Raw genomic sequence first — 27,813 nt, 5'->3', positions numbered from 1 at the left:
AGATTAATTTGAATAACAGATATTAAACAAATATTTCTCCTCTAGGGGTGACAGCAAGTAATGTCAGCTTCTTTCTCACTGCAAAGAAATAGACAATTTTTGAGGTTAGTGAGTACACTGACACGTTTTGGGGATGTCCTCTGTATTCTAATCAAATTAGTCTTGCCCACAGGGACAGGGAGGAAAAAAGCCTGTGTATCCACAGCATTAATAATGTTTGCTTAAGACAAAATATTCTTAATAAGAATGATCCAAATCCAACAGTTTCAATAGCAAAACGGCCTTGTCAGGGGCAGCCGTAGTGAAGCAACTACAGAAATACAATATGCCAAGAATTCTAAATTCTATTAGATTGTGGAATTCCAAAATCTGTTAGATTTTAGGAATAATCTTAATGTCATACTTAAATGTAAAGCCTGATCTCTGTCCTAGAACGGACACAAGGTAACCAGAGGGCTGGCTGGCTTGACACTTAGAAAAGGCTTCTGGAATTGGCTGCTAGTTCCCACAGCTCACTTGTAACAACTGGCAAGTCTAACCTCTACTCTCTCTTAGGGTTTATATGAGCACCCATCAGAGTATAAATCTGAACTGAAGCATCATTACTGTTCTCCCTGACAGCATGGAGGTGTGCTGGAATGCTCAGCCCCATGCTGAGGCCTTTGAACAGTGTGTCTATATTGTTTACATATCAAAGCTTTACAGAGTAGCAGGGCTCTGAACAGGCAGACTATTGCCTAAAGACATGGCCACACGTATTTTATCAACAAAGAATGTTTGCATTCTTTGAGGATTTACAACGGATTATAGAACCTCCACCAGCCCTTCCTTAGGGAGTTACTAGTTTTTAGGAAATGTGTAAGATCTAGGTATGTGGTTATTTTTCTTTCCTCCTGGGAGGTAGCAAGAAGCAGTATGAAACACTATTCAGGAAGTATCCTTGCAAAGGAAAAAAAAACCTTGGATCTGAACCTAATCAACCCTTTAGCTCTAACTTCCAGCGTACAGAAAAACTGGAGAGAGAGAAAAACAAGTTAAACACCACTGCAAGGAAGCAATCAGCCAAATCCATTCATCAGGACAAAAGATTCTGTTTCTTCAGCAAGTCAATGGCATGACAAAAAAAGGTGTGTGTGTGTGGGGAGGCTAGTAAATGTTCCTGTTTAATACAGATTTAACCACCACATACCATGAGTGGATCTGACTTGAATCTTAATTTAAACAAACATATGTAAGAAGGCATTCTTTTTCTTGACATTTGGGAGAAGTTTGAATATGCTCAGCCTATTAGGTGATATTAAGGTATTCTTTATTTTGTGACATAAGATAATACCATTGTGATTACGTAAGATAATACTGCTGCTGTTCTCACTAGTACGTGAGATGTATACCGAAATGACATGTCTAGAATTTGTTTTAAAACAATACAGCCCTCTGTGCACCCAAGGAGGGATTCATAAAATAGTTATAGGAAAATGCTGATAGTTAGCTGGGTGATGGGTATATGTGAGTTCCCTGCTTTTGTGTATGAGAATTTTCATTCTAAAAATTTTTTAATTTTTTTAATGAGAGAAAGAAGCAGTCTGGAGAGAAAAAGAAAAAGGGAAGGAACTAGACGTGGGAATTAAAGGAAATACAGATTTGGAAAGTTGCTTTGCTTTGTTTATACCAAACTCAGTGATTTGTAAAGATGACAAATTCCCATTTCAGATAGGATACTATACTTGTGCAAAGAATTCTAATACTATAATATTTCTTTTGTTAGAATAAATAATCCATAATAGAAATGTAAAAAGAAAGCATTTAAAACTTTATTAGTCAAACCAAGCCAAACCAACCCCATATATTAGATAACAAGATGATTTTCATACCCTGGTTTCATAAAAACCCTGCCAAAATGGATCTGAGCATGAAGATCAATGTCCAGCACCTGCTTTAGATAGTCCTGCAAAAAAAAAAATCATTTTACTTTCAAACATTTTAATATCAAACTTTCAAAATGTTAAATGAAAAAGATTATAAGATTGAAATGAAAAGAAACGCCTTAATTTAGTGAAGTCGATTTAAGACAGATATTCCCTCATTCCTCCATTCCTCAGTCATTCAGTTATTCACTGAGCACCTGGTATATGCTGAGGATCAATCTATGTACAGAGGGATATAGTCTTAAAAGAGACAATGTCCCTTCCCTCATAAAAAGTACATTCTAATAGGAGTAGTTAGATAATAAACCAAATAACCACATTAACATATAAATCATTACTTGATGGGTTATCATCTCTCCTTTAAGACAGAATTTTATGTCTGAGAAAGGACGTTAATAAATATGGCTTAAGAAGTTGTGCCTGGGCAGGGAAGCCACATGTATGTATCCCACACTATTCTGCCCAGTGGACTTGTACATTCCTTGAGGAAAGACTCAGACATTTGCTTACCGATTACCAAATCTAAATAAATCAACTAAAATAAACAGTAGCGAAGAAGCTCTGAAACAGAAAAGTCAGATTTTTAAATGTTCCCACTTTATATTCTGCTAATAAGAACACAATCAACCTAAGTTTATGATCAACCCAGAGCGATCTGACAAAGCCTGATCTTTGGAAAGGAAAGGCAACATTGCCCTGTAGTTGGTTTTGTAGACATAAAGAAAAAAAACCATAGTTAGAACATTTTTTTTTCCCTTAAGTAATACAACCTCTAGGTCTGTTACTGAGTTTCCTACTCACTAATCTAAGACTGAGTCCACTAGCCCACTGCAATTTTAAATATTTCACAAGCTACGGGACACTTTATTTTTAAAATCTGTTTCCTTTTATCTCCACAGCCCCAGCCAACACCATCTCACCTGGATTACTGAAACAGGTCTCTCTGGGAGCAGTCTGCCCTCCTCCAGTTCATTCCCCTCGCAGTACTGGAAAGAAATCTGATCACCTCACTATATAATACTTCAATAACTTCCTGGTTTCCAGAAAAGTCTCATCTTTTACATGTCATATCTAAGGTTCCTGTATTGTCTAGCCCCCTTTTCACTAGTCATTGCTCTCATCAGGCAATTCTCTTCCCACCTGCCCTATTCTTCTTCCTCTTTCTCTCTCTGGTGCATCCCAGCAAGACTATACTGCTTTCAGTTTTTAAGCTTTCTGGCCTCAAGTCTTTGAAAATGTTCTTCCTTCTGTCTGGAATACTCTTTCCTTCTACCCTCTCTTCTCTACTCCACCCTTATCTCAGTCTCTGTCATCTTCTCAGCCTCCCCTGAATTCCCAAGGCTGGATGATAGATTACTGATTTAGGTTTATTTTGAGACTATATTATTAGATGCAGTAAATTTAGAATTGCTATATTTTCTTGATGAACTGATCCATTTAAATATAGGAAATTCCCTCCTAATATCTAGTAATCCTTTTAATCTTAATTTTCTCTGATACCATTACAGCCACAACCACCATCTTTCATTATAACGTTTTCCTCATCTTTTACTTTCAATTAGCTGTGTCCTAATATTTAAGGTGGGTCTCTTTTAAGATCATATAATTCCTTGTTTTTTAAAATCTAGAGTCACAACTTTTAATTGGAGGATTTAGAACATTTATATTTAATATAATTACTGCTATATTGGGAGTTTAAAACAATCATTCTACTATTTGTTATCTGTTTGTCACTTCTGTATTTCTTTCGTTTTTCTTCTTTCATGCCTTCTTTTGAGTCACCAATTTTTTTGTTATTTTCTTTCTCTTCTATTTGCTTGTTAGTTACACTTTCTTTTATTATTATTTTAGTGGTTATTTTAAAGGTTACAACACACATTTTTTGGGGGGTGTAATTAAGTTTATTTATTTTTAGAGGAGGTACTGGGGATTGAACCAGGATCTTGTGTATGTTAAGCATGTACTTTACCACTTGAGCTATACCCTCCCCCAACAACATGCATTCTTGACTTACTACAGTCTGCCATAATTTGGTTATCTTGATCACTTCCCAGACAATGCAAGAACTTTGAAACATATTAACTCCATTTATTCCTCTCTGCTTTTTGTGCTTTCATTTACCATATATTCTATACACATTTTAAATATGTGTGTGTCTATATATGTATATGTATTTTAAACTATCATATATATTTTATCACATTACTATAAGACAATATATACTCTTATTTATATATTTAATATGTAATATTTATATATAGTTAAACCTCAAAAGACATTATCTTTTCATAGAATCAATACTCTTTACATTAATCCACATATTCACCCTTTCCTTTGCTTTCTAATCCTTTCTACATTTCCACACTTCCATAGTCTTTCTGGCTGAAAAACTCTTTTGTGTAGGTCTGCTCTGTTTTTGTTTATCTGAAAATGTCTTTATTTTACTTTCATGTTTAAAGGAAATTTTTGCCGGATATGCAGTTCCACACTAGCTATTATTTTCTTTCAGCACTTCACAAATGCCATTCCATTGTTTTCTGAGTTTCACCATTTCTGTTAAAATCATTTCTGTTAGTTTTATTGTTGGTCCTTTGAAGGCAATGTGTCCTTCTGGTAAGATTTTTCTCTGTGCCTTTTATTTTCAGTAGTTTTGCTATGATTACCTAAGTACTCATACAAAAAATACTTTTTTTGCATTTATCCTGCTTGAGATTAGCAGAACTCCTTGAATTTCTGGCTTGATGGGTTTTTTTTCTATCAGTTTTGGAAAACTCTCTGCCAATATCTCTTAAATACTGCTTCTGCTTACTCTCTCTCTCCTTTCCTTTCTCTAATTACACATTTCACCAAATCCCGTGTCTTTTATGCTCTTTTCCATCCTTTTTCTAAAATTTTCATTTCATTACTTTTCTAAAATATAAATATCAGGATCATTTTTAGGGCTATACTGTCTTGTTCTCCTTTCTAAGTTTTTAGTCATTTTGTCCTGTATCTAATATTTCTGGTAATTTAAAAAACTAAAGCCCAAACATTACATATGAAAAAAATTCAGACGCTCTGAATGATGATATATTCCTCCAGAAAGGATTTAATTTCTTCTGGTAGTTAAATTAAGATTACCTTGATCTAATCAGACGTTGAGATAATTTGAGGCTCAATTGCAGTCTTTATAAAGACTGATTTATTTTCAGTTTGTCCTTACTCTTAGAGCACAATTCTTCAAAGGTTTAAACTGAAGGCCTGAGATATTTGCTAGGGCCCCTCCTCCATGGCAGGTCTTAAACTCTTAAGACTGTTGAAAATTCTTATTTTCTTCGCCTTTTAGCTATTCTGTTATGCTTAGCTTCTTGGCCTCTGGTAACATTACACTTTGCCCTGTCCCCTGAGGAATTAGTAAATGCCTTGAGGAAAAATATGTCGAAGAATTTCAGTTTTATTTCTCTGTGGTTCACTTTTCTCTGAGATCTTGGTGCCTTGAATCCTGGTTGTCTTAGTTGTTCTCTTCAGATAACTGCTTTTTCTTTTCTCTTTCTTTTTTAAAAAATTTGTGTAGCTTTTATAGTTGTTCTTGGTGGGAGGGTTGGTCCAAATAAGTCACTCCATCATAGAAGCAGCAGAAATCTCCAGGCCTTCCTTATGTGTTTTCATAATACTATGTCCTTCTGACATCACACACTTAGATTATACTGCAATTGCCTGATAACTGATATATATCCTTTATTGTACTACAAAGTTTGTGAGAACAGGAACCTTGTATATATATAATGAATCCCTAGTGAATAGCACATGCCTTTAATTCATTCATTTGCTAGTTCAACAAGTATTTGTATGTGCCCATTATGTATCAGGAATTTTATTTGTGCTAGAGATTTAATGGTTAACAAGATAGATATGGCCCCTGACACAAAGATGTCCTATTATATATTTTACTGGGGGAGACAGCCTAAAATAAGTAAACCAACAAATAAAATAATTATAAAGCGTGGCACATGCTATGAAGGAAATAAGCAGTTGCTGGGACAGAGAATAATGGTGTGGGGTGGAGAATAAGAAAGGGCCATTTTAAAAGAGGTGGTGAAGATGAGAAGGATTCAACCAAGTGAAGTGTGGAGGGATGAGAATTCCAGGCAGGGGGAAGTATATACAAAAGCTTCTAAAGCAGCAAAAGATATGTCTAGAACTGAAAAGACAATGGAAGGTACTAAATGAGTAGAAAAGAGGCATAAGGTGAGGTTGGAGAGACAGGCAGAGGCCATATGTACAGGGCCTTAAAGAAAATGATAGTTTGAAAAGTAGATATGCTCATTACATATTTGCTTAATGAATGAAAGTATTTTATTTTTCTTGAAAAAAATCCTGTTAAAAAGTGCCTTTTTTCCACTCTTTTTGAACATGAAGAAATGCATCATGTTTTTTGTGACGTAAAGCTTGCAACAGACATAGCAATAAAGGCTGAGAATCATTGTTCTTGAGTTTCTGTCTGCCTATAGATGCAGCAAGGATCTCTGGCTGATGTTCTGAAATACAGAGTTGGATAAGGAAGAAAAATGAAAGGATGAAGGAAACAGATCTTTCCCTCAACTCAAGTAAGAGTAAACAACATCAGAAAAATTGTAGAAGACTTTGAAATAGGAAAAAAAAGATTACTGGATGTCCACTGTAGCACAAGCTGCTAGGTTATTTGTAACTTTCATTGTCTTTGAGCTATTTTACAAAAATTAAGCTGTAGAAAACTGATAGTGTACATGATCGTTATCCAAAGAAATGCAAACTAATTCTGTTGGTGGAGATGTAATTGATTATTTGCCTGTGGATATAAAACAGTTTCGCATCTACCAGTAAACTGATTTCAGGATTCTTAATTACCTATATACATGCCTGTGTTCTCTGAATTCTCTGAACCAGTTGTAACATCTTACTGGCTCCCTCACTAATTAACAACTTAAATAAAATCTTTGACACATTTATTTTATATAATGAAAAAAATATATTTATGAGGTTCATGATTTTATCTTTAAAAAATTATACTTTAATAATTCCCAAGGTTTCACTGAGATGCCTCATTGATTTACCTGATAAAGCCAAGTAAACTTGACTGCCAGAAAAGTGCACTTTATGGGTGGCTTAAACCTGGACACATCTTTCCCTGTTTCCTGGAGTGAATGACAAGCAGCAATAAAACTTGAACTCTGCTAACTTGTGGTTCCTCTATTTTTGCCTCCTCTATTGATTTTGGTTCTATTTTTGTTTCTGTAAGTGGCCAACACGGTATTCCCCCTTGTGGCAGCAAAGAATTTGGTTTTATGGTCTGACAATTTGGTGATCCCTATAAACGGATGATTGAAATCTATTCTCTGTTAGGTAAGAGGAGACAGAGAATCTGGTTTGTTAATCTTTTTTGTTTATTTGTCTTACTGTCATCTTGAGCCTAAATGAATCAAGAACTTTGTGACATCTAGGAGGGAAAATAGTTCTTTATTTGTAGACTGAGGCATTTTTGTTTCTGTGTTTACTCTTGCCTGTGGTTGAAGATGTAAAACTGAAGCTGTACTTTATGTGTCTGTGTGTCTATGTGTCTGTGATTCAGAAAGGTGTTTATCTCATTTTGTGTGAAATGTTTTCCTATTTCTGGAGGGTATTCAAAAATTATTTGCCTGTGAGACCACCAAGTAGAATGTGCTGAAGATTCAGGGTGCCCCCACCCTACCTCTCTCCATCTGAGTCCATGTGAGGGTGGTGTTGGGAAGGCACCAAAAGAGCCTCTCAACCCCAACTCTTTGGTTTCAGCAGGACTGGGAAAGAAAAGCCCTAACCTCAGGCCCACTTAACAAAGTTTGCTTTGCCAGGGGAAAAAACCTAACACACTAAAACAATCATAATGCCTCTTAAATTAAAGGTACTCTATTCTGATTGATTTAGAGAGATAAATAGGCACTTATATAAACAGAATATTCCTAAAATTCCCAGATAATAAGAAAATTTATCTTATAATTTTAAATATGCTACACTAAAAAACATACTTCTTATAATTTTAAGAATCAAAGTTCACACAGTTACAGTAAGTCTTTGGTAAATAAGACTAGCTTAATCATTTTGGTTAATAAGAAAACCCAGGCATGTTCTTTCTCTTATTTATCAGTGTTAAGTAAAATTAGGCAAATATATTTTATTTCACTTAGGTTTTTTTCCTAAAATTATACAGGTGTTTTCATCAAATAAGCTGACACTATTCTTATATAATACTTAAGATTGTGCAAAAAATGTGAAATTTGGTTCAATGAAATCGAATCATTATTGTGACAAACTTTTACTTTCAATAGTAATTATGTTTTTAGAATGTCAGCTTGAAAATAATTTTCAAAATCTTTAAGTAACTTAAAATCTTCAACAGTTATTAAATTAGTTAATTAATGAATAATCATCAGATATCTATCTAAGTAAGATAGAATACTGGATCATTGTTTACTAAGCATGACAAAGTTAATACATTTTTGCTTTTAAATTAATATATTTTGCTTCATATTTTAATATGCAATTGACAGGGTATATCTTTGGGTCATGCTAATGAATGTGTTCATTTTTGCTACATTAAGAGTTACAAAAGGGATGTATGAGGCTGTAGAAAGTTGTATTCTGAGTATTTATGAACTTTGCTAGTTGCTAAAATGCTTACATATGATTTCTCAATAATCTACGCCCTCTAGTTTTTGCTGTGCAATAGAAATTATTTTCTTAAACTTATTATAAGGAACATGGGTGGCTGCAGTTATGCTAGGAGCGATAATAATAGAGAAGTATAACTATATATGTTCTTTCTTTTTCAAGGAAAAAAATTTTTTTAAAAGTCCAGTACTCAAAATATTTGGTGTCAGGAGCTTTTACATGCTCTTAAATTAAAATCTATTAAGGATCTCTACAGTTTTATTATTATTTTTTTAAATGGGTTATGTCTATTGACATTTATTATATTAGAAACAAAAACTAAGAAATTAAAAAATATTTATTTGTTGGCTCATTTGGAAATAACAATGATGAAACATTTCATGTTAGCATAAGTAACTTATTGTTTATGCATTTAAAAAATTCCAATTTTCCTACTATTTTTATTGTACAATATAATGTACATACAGAAAAGTTCATAAAATATAAATAAAGTTTAACACTTGCAAAGAAACACCAGTTTATTCCAGGTCAAAAATCATAACATTACCTACCAGCACCCCAGAATTCTCTCCTGTGCCCTTTTTTTTTTTTGAAAAAAGCTTTATTGGTATATATGCATTGTTTTATAATTAAAACGTTTCTTTAATGTTTGGCTTAACAGAAGTCAGGTGGATTTTCCTACTTGCTTCTGTATTCAGTCTGATGAAATATCATACATCATATAGCCACTGAGAAAACTTGCTGTACACTCTTGAGAGGAGAATAAAGAAGTCAAATAAAGTCTTAGTTTTATTATGAAGATAGTTTTAACCTTGCAGACCCACTTAAAGGATTTCAAGTACCCTCGTGGGCCTAGGGACCACTCTGTGTTCTAAAGTAAAGAGTCTGTTCAAAAATATAAAAAAAGCAGGAGAAGGACAAAACTCTTAAAGTGACTTTGATTTGGCTTGGTTTATAATACCTGTGTTTAAAATGAAGCTGAGAAATATATTAACATTTTAGTAAGTTCACAGAGTTTTGATGAACTTATTCTTTGGTTTACTGGTTAATGCTATCGCTATGATATGAAAGGTTATTCTTTTTGTGCTTTTTATTTTGCCTTTGATTATTTAAGGAAATAAATCAAAATGTAGAACAAAGTTCCTCACTTATGAATGAGCCAATATTATTTACGATCATGTTAACTTCTATGCTTGTTTTCAAATATTTTATTGTTGCTTTGAAAAATCAGATAACCAAGTACTGTTTCTACGGTACCCACAATCCTATTTCAATCAAGTACCCAATTATTTTTTGACCACTCTTTTGATTTTTCCTTCTAAAGATCAGACCGAAATTTAGAAAAAAAAATAAAAATAAAAATTTCAGAGTACTGTTTACACCTAAGACTATCTTAGAAATTTTGTAGAGGGCCTCCCAAAGGTCACAAAGATTTGTTCTTTCATCTTATAAAAAGAGATATTAGAAGTAGTTAGGTTTGTTTGATACGTTACCATTATAAGAGTTTCATGGGAAGAGAGCTGCTGCATATCTGAGAAGAAAGGCTCACTGGGCTCTAGGTTAGAGTCATATATGTAAAATGTCATTAATATTTCAGAAATTGTATGCTTTATGGGAAGTGTCTGGAGATTTGACAATGCCCTTGCTGTCTTTAATATATTTTCACCTACTGGGGAAACACTGATCAAAACTTTTATGAAGCAGACATACTGCATACCAATAGAGAACCTTATTTATCTTCTATTCTCATATCATTAGTTATAGTAATGAATTAAGCATGGTCATTAAATACCTGTCATCTGTGGAAAGTTTCTGCTTACTCTGATCCTTGCCTGAAGGCTTTGCTATAAGCTACAGTAAATAGTTTGTGTCTGCAGCAAAGGTTCAGAGCACTAGGGAAAAGGACCATCATAGGTATTTTGAACTACTGATGACTCAAAGAATAGTCCCTAGGCTTCTGAGGCAATATAGCTTAGATAACTTTTATATAATACCAGTGGACTGAGTCAAGAATCCCACGACTCTATAGAATGGAAGCAGATGGCTTCAAGAAAGCAGATTGCTAACCCAAGATCTAGCAGAACTGGAATGACATAGGACCGAATGAAATGATAAGAGAAATTATATTGTATTTATTTGCTTGGTATATTGTTGATTAGTTTTAATGTTCTATTGCTGTATGGCTCTAGATTTGCAAAACAAACAAAGGGAGGCCTATATGGTTAATTAACACTCTTGTTGCTAAGTTCAGGGTAAGCCTATGAGACCAGCCCTTTTTCGTATCACTAATGATCTTTGTGATAATTTTGATCATATAGGGTGGGGGAGGCACTGTCAAGAAAAATTAAGACTCTGAAATAGGCAAAAACAACTACTGGGTGTTCAGTCTAGAGTATCGTGTATCCTTCTCGGTTATCTACACCTTTCATTGCCTTTGAGCTATTTTAAAATTCCATAGGTGGTGAAAAATTTATAGTAATGCATAATTCTTTATTTTTTAGGGCAAAAAGCAGATACTGTTTACCTGAAACTTTTGGTGTTTTATAAAAGTGAAAACTTTGGAAAGGCTATGTGGGTCAGGGGGAAGTTGGGGGTGAGGAGAGATTCTGAGAGAAGCAACTGTGGAAGAGCCCTTTCTCCTTGGCTGAGATGATAGAGGCCTGTGGGTCCCACAAGCAGTAGGGCCCCCTTTCCTCTGCCCTGAGGCTCCCAGCCTCCTCATGATCCCAATGCTGTTAGTGTAGCCTAAGGGAGTGTGTACAAAGAATGTTGCCTGTTATCTTGTAAACAAAAGATGTTGCAGCCATCAAGCCATGAGCTACTGCAGCTGCCCCGAGGGGATTCAGGATGGAGAAAAACAGGATACTGGCCCTAGATAGTTAAGATGTATATCAAAGAAATGATTTCATTGAGCCCAGATTCTTGCGTCATCCCAAACACAGAAAAGTAGTAAATCCATCAACTTGAGATGGCTGTATTTTCTTTAATTAGCACTAATCTTTTGATGTTCTGACTACCTGTTTTTGGTTTTTTTTAGTTTGTTTTGTTTTGCCAAAACTCCTATATATCTTGGTTCCTCCCTTACCGTTTCAGAACAGACCCTTACAGCTATGTGAGAGGCTGCCACCCAGGCTTAAGTCCTCAGTATGTCCACCAAATGAAATATAATTCTCAACTTTCAGGTTGTGCTTTTTTTTTTTTTTTTTTTCAGTCGACAGGAGCAAAGATCTGAGGTCTAATGGCCCTACAACAACACTTTAGATGTATCCAGCACAGACTGGTGACCGGATGTGTCTCCTTGATGTTCTGTTGCCTCTCAAGCTGCTCCCAGTACCTTGGCATAATTCTTAGAAGTGATTAGTCCCATAGTGACATAAATAAAATTTCCTGCCAGTTCTGCAGCATAGGTAAAATTTGAGTTGAATCAAGTAAATAAATTTCTTGTATACCTGAGTTTCTGCACTTAAAATTCACGCCTGCTACATAATGCTTCTGGATCTTTCCTTGACGTCCCTATCTTTTCAGTAACTGGTTTTCAGGCTCAGCAGATGTTCTATCTCTTACATTTTTCTTTCTTTCCACTACTGAAATACACTGGAATTTTTGGGGGATTAAACTTGCAGGCTGGCAAAAGTTTGCTGCATTTATGCTTTATCTCTTTCTTCCTGGTTCTTTCATCTCATTCCCCCTCAGGGAGGTAGGGAGGACAATTATTAGCTCCTGTAGAATATTCTGGGAAGCCCAGTTCCAAAAATCTCCTTCCCAGGAAATTAAAGGTTTAGTGTAAGTATCTTACCACACAGAGAGTGAAATAAAGAAAACCAATATGCTTTAACTATATAGGCTCTGTTTACTTGTGAATAAATCCCTAAGATAAATGTCATCTTTGTTAGCATTAACAAAGAAGGTTAAGGTTGCGAAATATTCTGTCCTCACCATAACTGAGCCACAGTTGCCAGGCCTGTGTAAGTTATAAGCTTGTTGCCTCTTCAGGAGTATTGGAAAAGCAAACTTCAGGTCTGCCAAATATGTATTGTCCCATAATTAAGCAACCAAGATAAGTTTTATACAAAACAGTCTGGAAGTAATAAATTTAACATTTAAGTACTCAACTTCAGGGTTTGCTCTTGTGATGCTCAGAGCACCACAGGCAGTTTGATGGTAATGATAACAGACATGTTACAAATTATTTCTTATAGCTTCACTACAGTGCAGACCTCAGCCCCTAGCCTTTGTGATCTCAGGAGAGGTCTGCAGCAATCTGCTTCACCCCAGGCTAAACACCTCTAGGAGACTTTGGGAGAAGACTGATTCAGCAATTTGCTGTAAAGAGAATACCTACCTACATTTTTAACATCTTCATTTCTGAATGTAATTTGAGATGGTAAGCTCTCTGACCTATCTGCACCACATCCCTTTTAGAATGCTCAGAAATTTCTGAAGACCCATGAACTTCAAGCTTTGTGGGGGTCTGGTTATGGATACCAGACCATAGTTAATCAAGTGTATTTCATGAACCACATTTTTTCATACCTTTTCCCCCATGGATACACCCCCTGATGTGATGATGACATCAGCACGACTGATACCCTCATTCAAGGCATTGAGTAAGTCATCTGGGCTGGAAAAAAATAAAGACAAATAAAGATAAGATTTTAAATATAGTGCCAACTTAAAATAAAACCACCTATTCAATGAGTAGGCATTAACATGAGTACAGCATTATATTCTGTATAAAGTGGGAATCAAAAAGGTCTCTGCCCAAAAGGAGCATATCTCACTGTGGAGAAAGAAGCTTGTAAGTGTGGAAGTAGTGGTGACTGGTACCTCCATGGCTTTTTGCTCTACTGACCAAGGCAGCATAATGAGGAGAGACAGTGAGGGGTGGGTAGGCTGTCTACCCATCCCACTTTGCCTAGGAATATCCCAGATTTAGTGCTGAAAGTTACATGTCCTAGGAAATTTCAGGCACACCAGGACAGTTGGTCACCACAGGTGTTGGAGACTTAGGATTCTTTAAAGGGAATATGACTCATCGAGTTAGGCCTTGAGGAATGGGATGAATTTTTACAGGTGGAAGGAATGGGAAATGGCCTTGTAAGCAAGAGGATTGGCCTGTGACGAAGCTGGGGTGTTCTAGATCAGTGGGGAAAATAAACTGTTTAGAGTGAAGGACTTGACTTGGAACGGCCGGGACCGGTGGTATAGGACACAATTTTGGAGGGCCCTCAAGCTCAAGAATTTGAACTTCATCTAATGGGAAAAGGGTGGGTGGGGTTCCCTAAAAATATGAAGAGCCAGTAGGTATTTACTGGGGAAAAAAAGAGTAGAGGCAAAAAGAATAAAGAAGGCAGAGACCATGTAAAATATTCTGAGAGGGTAAAGGGACAGGATGAAAATTTGGGACTGAAAAGAGGCAGATTCCTGATAGTCAGCTGAAGAGACAAGTGCACTAGCCCCTTTGACTGGACAGATGAAAGGCCCAGGGAGAAGGATGGAGTGAAATCAAGAGTCTTATCCTGTGGATGTTAGAAGGGTTGCAAAGGCCTAACTTGAAATTGATCAAGTGAGAAAAAACCAAAATGTCAGGGCTTATGGGGGGACAGGACAGCAGGGAGTAGCTGAAAGGGGCTGTTTAGTTACAACTTAAAAATCATACAAGGCTAGTGGGCAATGTGCACTGCACTTGCATTTCCCTTCAAATGGTGGAGGTCAGAAAAGGTGGCTTTTGAGGAATATTTGTCCAGCCTACACTTTGTTTTCTAAGAACTTCTTACCCTGTGGGGTATGGGGTTGTTTCCCCCTTTTCCTCATGGACATCTAACATGTATATCTAAAAAAGGGAACAGCAGAACTTCTGATTCTCTAGTTCTTGTCTTTGGTCTCTCTTGAGGCCTATTCTTGGTCTTGGGTTCCATGAGACAACCCTATTATCTTCCCATAAATCTGTCCTTTGCTTAAGCAGTTATTTTTTAAACTTGAAGTCAAATGATGTCTCAATGAGATAGCGTACGTCCTCCCAAATCTCTCCTGGTAGAGAAGTTTGTTCATTTTTCTTTCCCTTAATGTACTATTTGATGGGAGAATGAAGAGGAGGAGGAATAGGAAGAGGAGGAGGAGGAAAAGAAGATTTGTAACTAGGACATCATTTCACATTTTATCCAGGGATGACAGAGCTAAGGAGAGGCACTTGAGATCCACCCAAGAGGCTCTACAAGAGATAAACAGTTGGGAAGTGGCACAGCACAGAGGTTAAGAGAAATTCCATAAGGAAAAAGAAGAGCGAGTAGTGGGGGTGGGGGTGGAATAGTGGAAAATTTCACTTATTTGGAATGACTCCAGCTTGGAGAATGATAAGATTTACTAAGTTCTAGGCAAGATTGACAAAAAATTATAAAACTGAGAATGTTCTGGTAAAATTTCATTATTTCAAGGATAAAGAGAAAATCTTACAAACTGTCAGACAGAAAGATTAGATTTACTAACAAAGGAAAAAAGAATATAGGCTTTGGATTTCTTACCTACAATAACAAAAACTATAAAATAGTAGATTAACATCAGGCTAAACTAAGAAAAAAGGCTTGCAACCCCCAACTCCAATACCCAGTCAGACACTATTCACCTGTCAGGATAGAAGAATAATATTGTAAAAATGCAAAGATTCAGATAATAAATCAACAAGTGTGTTCTGGAAAAATGACTCTAAGTAAAAAATTTAATCAGATCAGAGATCTCAAGATAGGGGAAGATGAAGAGGAAAGAAAACACTAGTAAAATATACACATACACATTTATAAACTATATAACTAAATCTAAATGAAAAATGATCAAATAATCTGGGGAATTACAATATATGCACTAAACATGGATTCCCCAGAAGTTGTAGATACATTGCAAGAGAAAACTTAAGAATAGTCTAGATTTAAAAGCATTATCTCAGCAATGCGTAAAAGTTGAGGAGGTGGGAGGAGATGGGAGAAGCAGAAGTATTCTAAAGGTCTCATTGGTGTAGGAGGTGCACGGAGGAAACAGGAAAGTCTTGTAAGAGGGATATAGTTAGTACCTTTTAAAAATGTAATGGTGGAGAAATGAGTATTTGATTATGAGTATCAGAAATTCAAAAGAAAGCATGAGGGGGATGGTAGAGTACAGCATATTTTCCAAAATAGTAAGTAAAAGGAAACAGCATCTGGATCAAACCAGTAACAGGGAAAAGGACTAGGAAGAAATAACAAAGTAGTATAAATGGGAAACATAAAGTAAGATGGAAAAAAAATCATCAAGGGAATAATTTATAGCAAACTTCATGGTAAAGCAAAACAAATTTCATGTTAGGATCAGGGTTACAGTAACTTAAGGCAGATGCAGATTGACTTTTTTAAAGCTCAAATCCCATTTGAATGTTATTACAAGGGATATACTTAAAAGAGATGAAAGAAAAATAAAGGGTAGGGCAAAAAGACATCAGGCAAAAGTAAATATGCAAAGAAGCAGGAGTGGCATTTTAATGTCAAAGTGGAGTTTAAAGTTAAAAGAACTAAAAAGCATAAACAGAGGAAACAAATTACAAAAAGTAAAATTTTATAGATTATACAACAATACATGACTGTCTCACATGACAGGGTTTGTTTTTATCTAGGCTTCTTGACTGCCCTGCCAAATCCTTGTACATTGTAGGCACTCAATAAATGAACTGAATGAACCCTGGCCTCAACTCAATCTCTCCAAAGTAGCTTTGGGACTGAACAGTATATAATCATTACAACTATAATGACATTATGGGAAAATAACATTGTCTCTGGATGGAAGAGAAGATACAACTTAACATTTATGTAATGATAAATAGTACTTTTCTTTGAGAGACCTTCACGTGGTCAATTTATTTGGTGCTGCTCCAGAGGGCAGAATTAGAACTAATAGAGAAAGAAACAGGGATACAGATTTTGGCTCAGTGTAATGGAAAAACATCCTTACCATAACAGCCACGCAACAATAAAGGTGCTTTGTGAGGCAAATAAGATCTTCCTCACTAAGAGCACTGAACAAAAACCTGGTGGCTAGCTGTTAGAAATTTTCTCTAACACTTCCATTGTGCAAAAGATTGGAGAAGCTAATATCAGAAATTCCTTTCAATTCTAAGACATTGTAGTCTATGGAAATACTGAAATTTATATAATAAACACAGTGACTACTTTCTCTTCACGTATAGACTGAAGCAGAGAGGGAAAAACTGATGCAGACATTCAATATGATAGTCATCCAATATGATAGTCATCTTGTAGATCATACTTTTGTTCCTCTTACTTTTTGAACATCAGGAATGTTTAACTATTTGACTTGAGTGAAAAAAATAAAAGCATCTTTTTCCCCCAAAGCTAAGACATTCACCTTCAACTTGGGAGATGGCCACCAATAATAATAACAACACTCTTCCTAGGTCCTAATTTAATCAGATGCCAAAGAAGTTTAAACTTAATAGAAAGATAGATAAAAGATACAGGAGAAGTATATTTCACAATAAATCTGTCAGAGAATGAATGTGGCTTATTCAAGACTTCATATACTAATCAGTTTCTGTGAAGGAGGAATATGTTTAGAGGGTATGATATCTTTTGACTATTACATCTTTTCAGATTTCACTGAGCATTGGGGATCCACTTTCAGTTCAGACTCTTTACTTTTTAAATTTGTATCTGGAATAGGGCCAAGATGGTGGAGGAAGAAGACCCTGAGCTCACCTCCTCCCACAGGCACACCAAAATTACAACTGTTTACAGAGAAACTGTCCTGAGAGTGACCTGAAGACTAACAGAAAAGATTTTCTACAGCTGAGGATATAAAGAAGGAACCACAATGAGATGGGCAGGAGAGGCAAAGACACAGTATAGAAAAGACCCACCCCTGGGTAGGCAACCCACAAACAAAAGGATAATCACAACTGCAGAGATCATCCCCAAGGGGCAAGGGGTACAAGCCCCACATTTGGCTCCCCAGTCTAGGGGTCCTGCACTGGAAAGACAAGCCCCCAGAATGTCTGGCATTGAAGGCAGGTGGGATATGTGTTCAAGAAAGCCAGACAGGTTTGGGAAATAGATATTCTGCTCTTAAAGGACAAATACAAAATCTCATAGCTCCTAGACTCAGCACAGAGGCAGTAATATGATAGGAGTCAGTGTCAGACCTACTTGGAGAAGCCTCCCAGAGAGGCAGGAGATCACTGGCATTCCCCTGGGGACATAGATATTGGCAGAAACCATTTTGGGGAGCTCTTTTTATCACAGGGGCACTGGTGCTGGCGAGCGCAATTTTGGAATCCTTCTAGATTATCAGTACCTGGACCCATCCACCAGCAGGTAAATACCAGTCTCAGACACTGGGGACTCACAGCCAATGGTGCTGGGATCTGAAACACCCATCAGTGGGTCAGCAACAGCCTTTGGACCCCTGGTTCCTTGCAGCCCTGGCCACTAGTGGGCAAACAACACCCCTGGGACCCCCAAGGCTGTGAAGCCAGCCATGCCAAGACCTGGCCCTATCCACCAGCAGCCAGCAGCCTCCTCATAATGTAAGGCCTGGCAGCCATCTGGGCTGGGAACAGCCCTGCTTAACAGCATGCCCAGAGTAGTCGACCAACCACAAGAGAAGGGCCATTCAGCCCACTCGGCACCCCTAGATCACATAGCTCTGGTGACCAGAGGGGAGAGTGCTGTTGGGCCCCATAGGACATCACCTATATAAGGCCACTGATTCAAGACTGGGAAATGTAACTGACCTACCTAATACATAAAAATACACACAAACAGTTAGGCAAAATGAGGTGACAAAGGAATATGCTCCAAATAAAAGAACAAGATAAAACCCCAGAAGAAGAACTAAATGAAATGGAGATAAATAATCTACCCAATAAAGAGTCCAAGATAATGATCATACAGATGCTCAGTGAACTCAGGAGAACAATGGATGAACACAGTAAAAAGTTTAACAAAGAGTTAGAATATAAAGAAGAACCAAAGAGAGATGAAGAATACAATAACTAAACTTAAAAGTATACTAAATGATATCAACAGTAAATTAGGTGATACAGAGGAATGGATAAATAAACTGAGAGTAGTGGGAATTACTCAGGCTGAAGAGAAAAAGTAAAAAAGAATTTTTAAAAAATGAGGATAATTTAAAAGACTCTGGGACATCAAGTGCATTAATTTTCACATTAACAGGGTCCCAGAAGGAGAAGAAGGAAGGGGCAGAGAATCTATTTGAAGTAATAATAGCTGAAATTTTCCAGGGGAAGGAAATAAACACCCAGGCCTGGGAAACAAAGAGAGTCTCAAACCAATCAATCCAAATGGTCCACACTATGGCACAGTGTAATAAAAAAGACAAAAATTAAAGGCACAGAATCTTACAAATAGCAATGGAAAAGCAGCTAGTCACATTCATGGGAACTCTCTTAACAGGGTCAGCTGACTTTTAAGCAGAAACTTTGCAGCCCAGAAAGGAGTGGCATAATATATTTAAAGTGATGAAAGGTAAAATCCTACAGCAAAGAATATGCTACCCAGCAAGGCTATCATTCAGATTTAGAGTAGAGAAAGAGTTTTAAAGACAAGCGAAAGCTCAGAGTTCAACGCCACTAAACTGGTTTTACAAGAAATATTAAAGGGACTTCTCTAAGTGAAAAAGAAAAGCCCACAACTAGAAATATGAAAATAATGAAAGGAAAAATCTCATTGTTAAAGGCAATGTAGTATAAGTAGTACAGTATAAGTATTCAGTAAAAGTAGTAAATCAACCACTCACAAAGCTAGTAGGAAGGGTAAATGACAAAATTCATAAAATCATCTATATCCACAATAAGCAGTTAAAGATACAGAAACAAAAATATGTAAAATATGATATCAAACATATTAACATGCAGGGAGAAAGTAAAAATGCAGGTTTGTTAGAATGTGTTTGAACTTGAGATATCATCATCTTAAAATGATCACATATACATGTAGGTTGCTATATATAAACCTTATGGTAACCACAAACCAAAAATCTGTAATAGATACACACAGACAAAAAGAGAGAAACAAAGCAATAAGGACAGTCATCAAATCACAAGGGAAGAGAGCAAAAAAAAAAAAAAAAGAAAGGAACTAAAAACTAACCAAAAGTAAGTAACAAAATGGCAGTAAGTACATACCTATCAATAATTACTTTAAGTGTATATGTGCTCCAATCTAAAGACACAGAGTGGCTGAATGAATGAAAAAAAATAAGACACTTATATGTGCTGTCTGTAAGAGACTCACTTCAGATCTAAATACACACAGACTGAAAAGCATGGGAGGGAAAAAGGTATTTATTCCATGCAAATGGAAAAGAAAAGAAAGTTTGAGTAGCAATACTTTTATAAGACAAATAGACTTTAAAATAAAGACTGCTACAAGAGACAAAGAACGACAGTTCATAATGATAAAGAGATCAATCCAACAAGAAGATAAATCAATTGAAAACATACATATATCCAATATGAGAACCTAAATACATAAAGAAAATATTAACAAACATAAAGGAAGAAATTGATTGTAACAGAATAATAGTAGGGGGTTTAACATCCCACTTACAGCAATGGACAGATCATCTAGGCAGAAAATCAATAAGGAAACATTGGCCTTAAATGACATTTTAGACCTGATGGACTTAGTTGATACATATAGACCATTGTACCCAAAAGCAGCAGAATATACATTCTTCTCAAATGCATATGGAACATTCCCCAGGACAGAATACATACTAGGTCACAAAACAAATCTCAATAAATTTAAGAACACTGAACTCATATCAAGCATCTTTTCTGACCACAACACTTTGAGACCAGAAATTAACTAAATGAAAAAACAAAAAACAAAAAAACCCCCAAACACGTGTGGGCTAAATAATATGACACTATCCAACCAAATGGTCACTGAAGAAGTCAAAGAGGAAATAAAAAAATACCTAAAAATAAATGAAAATGAAATCATAACAACCTAAAACTATGGGGCACAGCAAAAGCAGTTCTAAGAGGCAGTTTATAGTGATACAAGACTACCTAAGGAAACAAGAAAAACTTCAAATAAACAACCTAACCTTACACCTAAATGAAGTAGAAAAAGAAGAACAAAACCCAAAGTTAGTAGAAGAAAAGGAATCATAAAGATCAGGGCAGAAATAAATTCAATAGAGACTTACAAAGCAATAAAAGAGATCAACGAACTAAGAGCTGGTTCTTTGAAAAGATAAAATTTATAAGCCTTTGGCCAGACTCATCAAGAAAAAAGAGAATCCAAATAAATAAAATCAGAAACAAAAAAGTAGAAGTTACAACCAACACCACACAAGTACAAAGGATCACAAGAGATCACTACAAATAATTATACACCAATAAAATGGAAAACCTTGAAAAAATGGATAAATTTCTAGAAATGCAGAATTTTCTGAGACTGAATCAGGAAGAAATAGAAATTATGAACAGACTGGTTACCAATAATGAAACTGAATCAATAATTTAAAAAATTCCCAACATATGAAATTCCAAGACCAGATGGCTTCACAGGTGAATTCTACCAAACATTTAGAAAGGCATTAACATCTATCCTTCTCAAACTACTCCAAAAACTGCAGAGGAAGGAACATTTCCAGACTTATTCTTTGAGGCCAGTATCACTCTGATACCAAAATAGAAAAAGAAAATTTCAAAAAAGAGAAAATTACAGGCCAGTATCACTGATGAACATGGATGCCAAATCTTGAACAAAACACTAGCAAATCAAATTCAACAATACATTAAAAGGTTCATACAACATGATTAAGTGGGATCTATCCCAGAGGTGCAAGAATGGCTCAATATCTGCAAGTCAACCATGTGATACATCACATTAACAAACTGAAGAATAAAAATCATATGATCATCTCAATATACACAGAAGACACTTTTTGACAAAATTCAACATCCATGTATGATAAAAACTCTCCAGAAAGTGGCTCTAGAGGAAACACAACTCAACATAATAAGGGCCATATCTGATAAGCCCACAGCTATACTCAACAATGAAAAGCTGAAAGGATTTTTTCTAAGATCAGGAGCAAGACAAGGATGCCCCCTTTTGCCACTGTTATTCAACATAGTGTTGGAAGTCCTAACCACAGCAATGATACAAGAAAAAAGAAAAGAAAAGGGATCCAAATTGGAAAGGAAGAAGTAAAACTGTCACTGTTTGCAGATTACATGATACTATATATAGAAAATCCTAAGGATTCCACCAAAAGAACTAATAAATGAATTTAGTAAAGTAGAAGGATACAAAATTAATTTACAGAAATCTGTTACATTTGTGTACATTAACAACAAACTATCAGGAAGAAATATTAAGAAAACAATAGCATTTACAGTTGCATTAAAAAAAAAAAAAGACACAAAATACCAAGGAATAAACCTATCTAAGGAGGTAAAAGACCCGTGCTTGGAAAAACAGTGTAAGACACTGATGAAAGAAATTAAAGATGATGCAAATAGAAAGATATACCACGTTCATGAATTGGAAGAACTAATATTGTTAAAATGACCATACTACCTAAGGCAATCTGCTGATTCAATGCAATCCTTATCAAAATTCCAATGGCATTTTTCACAGAACTAGAAAAAGTAATTCTAAATTTATACGGAAACACAAAAGACCTTGAATGGTCAAAACAATCTTGAGAAAGAAGAACAGAGCTGGAGATATCAATGCTCCCTGATTTCAAAGTATACTACAAAGCTATAGTAATTAAAATAGTATAGTACTGGCACAAAAACGGACACAAAGATCAATGGAACAGAACAGAAGTCCAGAAATAAACCCTGTATGTATGGTCAATTCATCTATCACAAAGGAGGCAAGATATACAATGGAGAAAAGACAGTCTCTTCAATAAATAGCATGGGTGAACTGGACAGCTACTTGCAGAAGAATCAAATTTGACTACTTCCTCCACCATGTACAAAAATAAGCCCCAAATGAATTAAAAGATTAAGTGTAAGACCAGAAACCATAAAATCCTTAGAAGAAAACACGGGCAGTATGCTCATTTACATCATCATAGCAATATCTTTTTGTATATGTCTCCCCAGGCAAGGGAAACAAAAGCGAAAATAAACAAATGGAACTATATCAAACCAAAAAGCTTTTACAAAGAGAAGTAAACTATCAATAAGATGAAAAGGGAGCCTATTGAATGGCAGAAGATATTTGCAAACAATATGTTTGATAAAGAGTTAATATCCAAAATATACAAAGAACTCATACAACTTAACAACAAAACAACAAACAACCAGATTAAAAAAATGGGCAGAGGATCTGAACAGATATTTTTCCAAGGAAGGCATTTAGATGGCCAATAGGCACATGAAAAGATGCTCAAAAAACTAATCAAATCAAAACCATAATGAGATGTCACCTCACACCTGTCAGAATGGCTATTATCAAAAAGATAACAATTAACATGTGTTGGTGAGGATGGAGAAAAGGGAACCCTCGTGCACTGCTGGTGGGAATATAAATTGGGGTAGCCACTACGGAAAACAGTATGGAGGTTCCTTAAAAAATTATAAGTAGAATTACTAGATGATCCAGCATTTCTTCTGAGTATTTTTACAAAGAAAACAAACCCACTAATTTGAAAAGATACATGCAGCCCTACATTGCCTATAGCATTATTCACAATAGTGAAGACATGGAAGCAACTGAAGTATTCACTGATAGATGAATGCATAAAGAAGAGAGGTATATATACACATACATACATACATATATGTATTGGCCATAAAAAATAGTGAAATCTTGCCATTTGTGACAACATGGATGGACCTAAAAGGAATTACGCTAAGTGAAATAAGTTAGACAAAGACAAATACTGTATGCTTTAACTTACATGTAGAATCCCCAAAACAAGACAAATGAACAAACATCAAAACAGAAACAGGGTCACAGATACAGAGAACAAACAGGTGGTTGCCAAAGGGGAGGGGGTGGGGGATTCAGTGAAATAGATGAGGGAAATTAAGACGTACAAACTTACAGTTGCAAATTGTGAGTCACAGGGATGAAATGTACAGTGAGGAATACAGTCAATAATATTATAATATCTTCATATTATAACTAATACAGATGATAACTAACTTTATTGTGATGATTATTTTCTAATGTATAGAAATAATGAGTCACTACGTGGTGCAACCGGAACTCATATAGTGTTGTAGGTCAATTATACTTCAACAAACCAACCAGCCAACCCATAGAAAAAGAGATCAGATTTCTGGTTACCAGAGGTGAGGGGTGGGAGAAATTGGATGAAGGTGGTGGAAATATACAAACTTCCAGTTACAAGATAAATAAATACGAGGGATATAATGTATAATATGATTAATATAATTAACACTACTGTATATTATATATATAGATACACACATATATATATGAAAGTTAAGAGAGTAAATCCTAAGAGTTCTCATCACAAGGAAAAATTATTTTTTCTTTTTCTTTTATTCTGTATTTACACGAGATGATGGATGTTCACTAAACCTACTGCCTTAAGTTAATGTAATCTCGATTCTGGCATAATTGTTTTTTGCTTTCCCATGAAGTCTACTAAAAAATTCAAAACAAAGACAGAGCCTTTACCCAAGATTAGCTTTTATGGATTTCAGACAGAGTATTCAGAATGCAAATGCAGTTTTATTTTAAAATATTTAATATAAACACACAGATGGACTAACAGATGCTAATTAGTTTCCTGTTTCATCTGTTACACCAACTGTGAACTGTATCACTTTAAGATGAGTGAAGATGACAGTGGGAAAGAAAAAAAATTCCAGGATTTGGAGATTAGAGAATAATAGGAGTTGATCACACTAAGATAAACAAACAGGATAAACTAATCATATGCTAATTTCTTCAGAGGTCAAGGATAAATTCCTTAACTATAAAAATTTCTTGGGTATCTACTTCATGTATGGGATCAAACTACACGTTATTACATACAGCCATTACTTAGTCCTTCTTCAGTCCCACTGGGTTTTCAGGCACTGTGGAGTCATATAAAGACAGAAGAAAGTATAGTCACTGCCTTTAAGTTTACAAATCAGTACAGAAAACAATGACAAAACTTTAGAAAAGTGAATGAAATAGCAAAGAAATTAACACTGATTGAATCCAAATACATTAGTTAAAGTGAAAATACATATAAAAAGAAGTGATACACATGTTGAGTGGAACACAATGATCAGAACTAGTTTGGGGTAATTAGGAATGGCTTTCTGGACAATATTACTTTTCACGGGAATCAGGTCCGGTAAGAAAAACTTTTTTTAAAAGCACTGTAATACCTAGAGGTTATTCTTGGATGAATCAGTAATACCAACTGTAACAGCAACTTTGAAGGATTAAGAAAGGCAACTGTAATAGTCACTAAAAATAAGTCTGTCATTAAGAATGGGAAGAATCGCTTGTCAATAAACACATGTTCGTTAAGGTAGAAAGAATGCTTTTGGTTAACCAATAGAAAATGAGAGACCTCTGCTGATAAATGATTGGAAAACAAATCTATTATGTTGACTCAAAAATTGAAACTTTGTATTTTGAACAGAAAAGGGTGTTCATTCCATAAGGGAAGCAGGCAGTTTATAAAGAGGATAAGAACCAATTAAATTCAGATCTAAATTCTGTCTGATAATTAGAAATTTCTACTTTTAGAACATGAGGTAAACACTAGGAAGCTAGGATATATTTGGTTCACAAATTGGAAGATGTAAGACATTGGGCTTTGCTCAAATAATCACTTTTCTGTTAAGTCTATCTTGATAATTTCTGCTAAATGTCCAGTTTTATAAGAATCCAATTTGCTATCCCAGTGCTTGTTCCCCTTCGATTTCATGCTTTAATGCAAAGAGGCAGCTTCAAAAATTGGCAGCAGCAGGAGCAAGCAATTTAAATCCAAGACATCAGTTTATGACAGAGCCAAGCCAGCCCAGCATGATCTGACAGGGGAAGTTTCTGTGATGGCAATTTTTCAGAAGGGGGAACTCTTTTCTTAATTAAAGGAATTTCCCAGCCCTTCAGGCCTTGATAGGCTAGAAAGCCCACGTCAGCAGTTTGGAAGCTACATTACTAAGCTGTTTTAAAACTGATACAGAAATATAAACAGCTCAATAGTTAAAATCACTTTTAGGAATGATGTAAGATCAATCAATGCTGAACTTTACTGCAAAAAATGTCCCCAAGCAGATTCTGTGTATTTGAATCATGATTATTGCTTGTTAAATTCAAGAGGTAAATGTGTCAGATCAAAAGTACCTATGCACATCCTCATTTGTCTTAGTCTTCCTCCACAGCAGGGAAACAATAGTTCACGCTGCCTAGGAGGACAAAAAGAGGCTGACAGGTTACTGAACTAGCCATGGGGAAAAGAAAACTAGGATATCTACTATTCCATATTTAATGTAGAAATAGGATGGAGCTCAGAAGTAGTTTATCCCCGTAAACTCACAATAATTTGAAGTCTGTTTGAAATCTCTAGGTTTGACTAGTTTCACATTCAGATTATATTTAGTGTTCCCTCTTTCCTTTCCTGTCATTTCCTGGCATTTATCAAGTAGCTACAATGTGCTAGCACTGTTCTAAATGCAAAGGATAACGCCACAAAATAACTTGATTCACATGCCTGCCAGTAAGCAGTTGAGAATAGCAGTTGCTTTACTTCTCATTTTACTCCTGCTACTAATATAACTTTGTATATGACAGACACTTACATGGTCATAAAATAAAATAAAAATTTAAAAACAATCTGAAATAATAAGATTTAGTTATAAAGATCTTCATCAATTACTCACAACTGAGAAAGATTACGAACAATCTAATGTCTCATAACAAGGAATTGTATAAATCATATTATACTTTTTAGTAGAGAATAATATGTAGGCATTAAAATGATACAGCAGAGGACTATGTAATGATATGGACAGATATTTATGACATATTGAGTAAAAAATAGAAGATTAAAATAAGAGTATAATTTCTTTGCTTTCTTACACACACTCACATAAACATAAACTGTGTATGTGCAAAGAATTAAAGAATGGAAGAAGAGTAATATTGGATAATGGGATTATGTGTTTATTTCCTTTGTTTTTTTTAAAAATTGATATTTTCTAAATTTTCTTCAATGAATGCTTATTTGTTCTGTTACAAGATTAAAAAGCCACATTAAAAATGAATAACTAGAGGGCAGGGAGTTCCCATGAGGGCACATTAGAAAGACCATGAGCTCATTTCCTCTCATAGGCACAAAAAAATTACAACTATTTACAGAACAACTATTTATGAAAAAAAGATCAGAATGTACCAGAAAAGATATCCTACAAATAAAGAAGGAATCAAAACAAGATGAGTAGGAAGGGTGCAGTCACAATATAGTCAAGACCTATAACCCTGGGTGGATGACCCACAAACAGGAGAATAATTACAATTGCAGAGGTTTTCCCCAAGGAGTCAGGGGTCTGAGCCCTGTATCAAGCTTCCTGGGTTGGGGGTCCTGCCCCAGGAAGATGATTCCCCAAATCATTGGGTTTTGTAGGTCAGCAGGGCTTGCTTTGGGGAGACACAGAGGGCTGTGGGAAACAGAAACTCCTCTCATAAAGGACGCACACAAAATCTCACATGGTCAGGGACCCACGGAAGAAGCAGTTATTTGAAAGGAGCCTCGGGCAGACCTACATTGCTGATTGTGGAGAGTCTCCTGAGAGGCAGAAGACAACTGGAGCTCACCCTGGGGACACAGACATTGGTGGCAGCCATTTTGGGAGCTCATTTAACCACATGGTGCTGGCAGATGCCATTTTGGAATCCTCCCTCTAGCTTATTAGCCTCAAAACCCAGCCTTGCCCCTACCTACCAGCCTGTAGGCACTAGTACTGGGATGCTTCAGGTCATCCTCACTGAGCAGGCAAGGACACAGCCCCACTCACCAGCAGACAGGCTGCCATAAAACCCCATGAGTTCACAGCCATCTCTGGACATGGCTCTGCCCAACAGAGGGCCTACAACCTGGCCCCACATACCAGTGCACAGGCACTGTACCTGGAACCTCCAGAGGTCTTTAGTCAGAGACCCTGAGACACAGTTCCACCCAGCAGTGGGCAGGTACCAGCCTCAGAATCCCC

At 35.9% G+C, this 27,813-nt stretch overlaps 1 protein-coding gene across 9 annotated transcripts in view; it reads right to left on the bottom strand.

The window, feature by feature from the left end:
• The window catches only part of GPHN (gephyrin), a 430,038-nt gene that overhangs the window by 13,249 nt on the left and 388,976 nt on the right, over positions 1-27,813 (bottom strand). For all 9 annotated transcript variants that reach the window (XM_010976627.3, XM_064486047.1, XM_064486048.1 and 6 more), the window contains 2 exons: positions 13,122-13,209; positions 1,872-1,945 (listed from right to left, as the gene is read on the bottom strand). In XM_010976627.3, the coding sequence (XP_010974929.1) occupies positions 1,872-1,945; positions 13,122-13,209 (162 nt within the window). The remainder of the gene's footprint in view (positions 1-1,871; positions 1,946-13,121; positions 13,210-27,813) is intronic.

This window comes from Camelus dromedarius, chromosome 5, assembly GCF_036321535.1.
Source record: "Camelus dromedarius isolate mCamDro1 chromosome 5, mCamDro1.pat, whole genome shotgun sequence".
Taxonomy (NCBI): domain Eukaryota; kingdom Metazoa; phylum Chordata; class Mammalia; order Artiodactyla; family Camelidae; genus Camelus; species Camelus dromedarius.
This window is presented reverse-complemented; position numbering and strand designations above follow the sequence as displayed.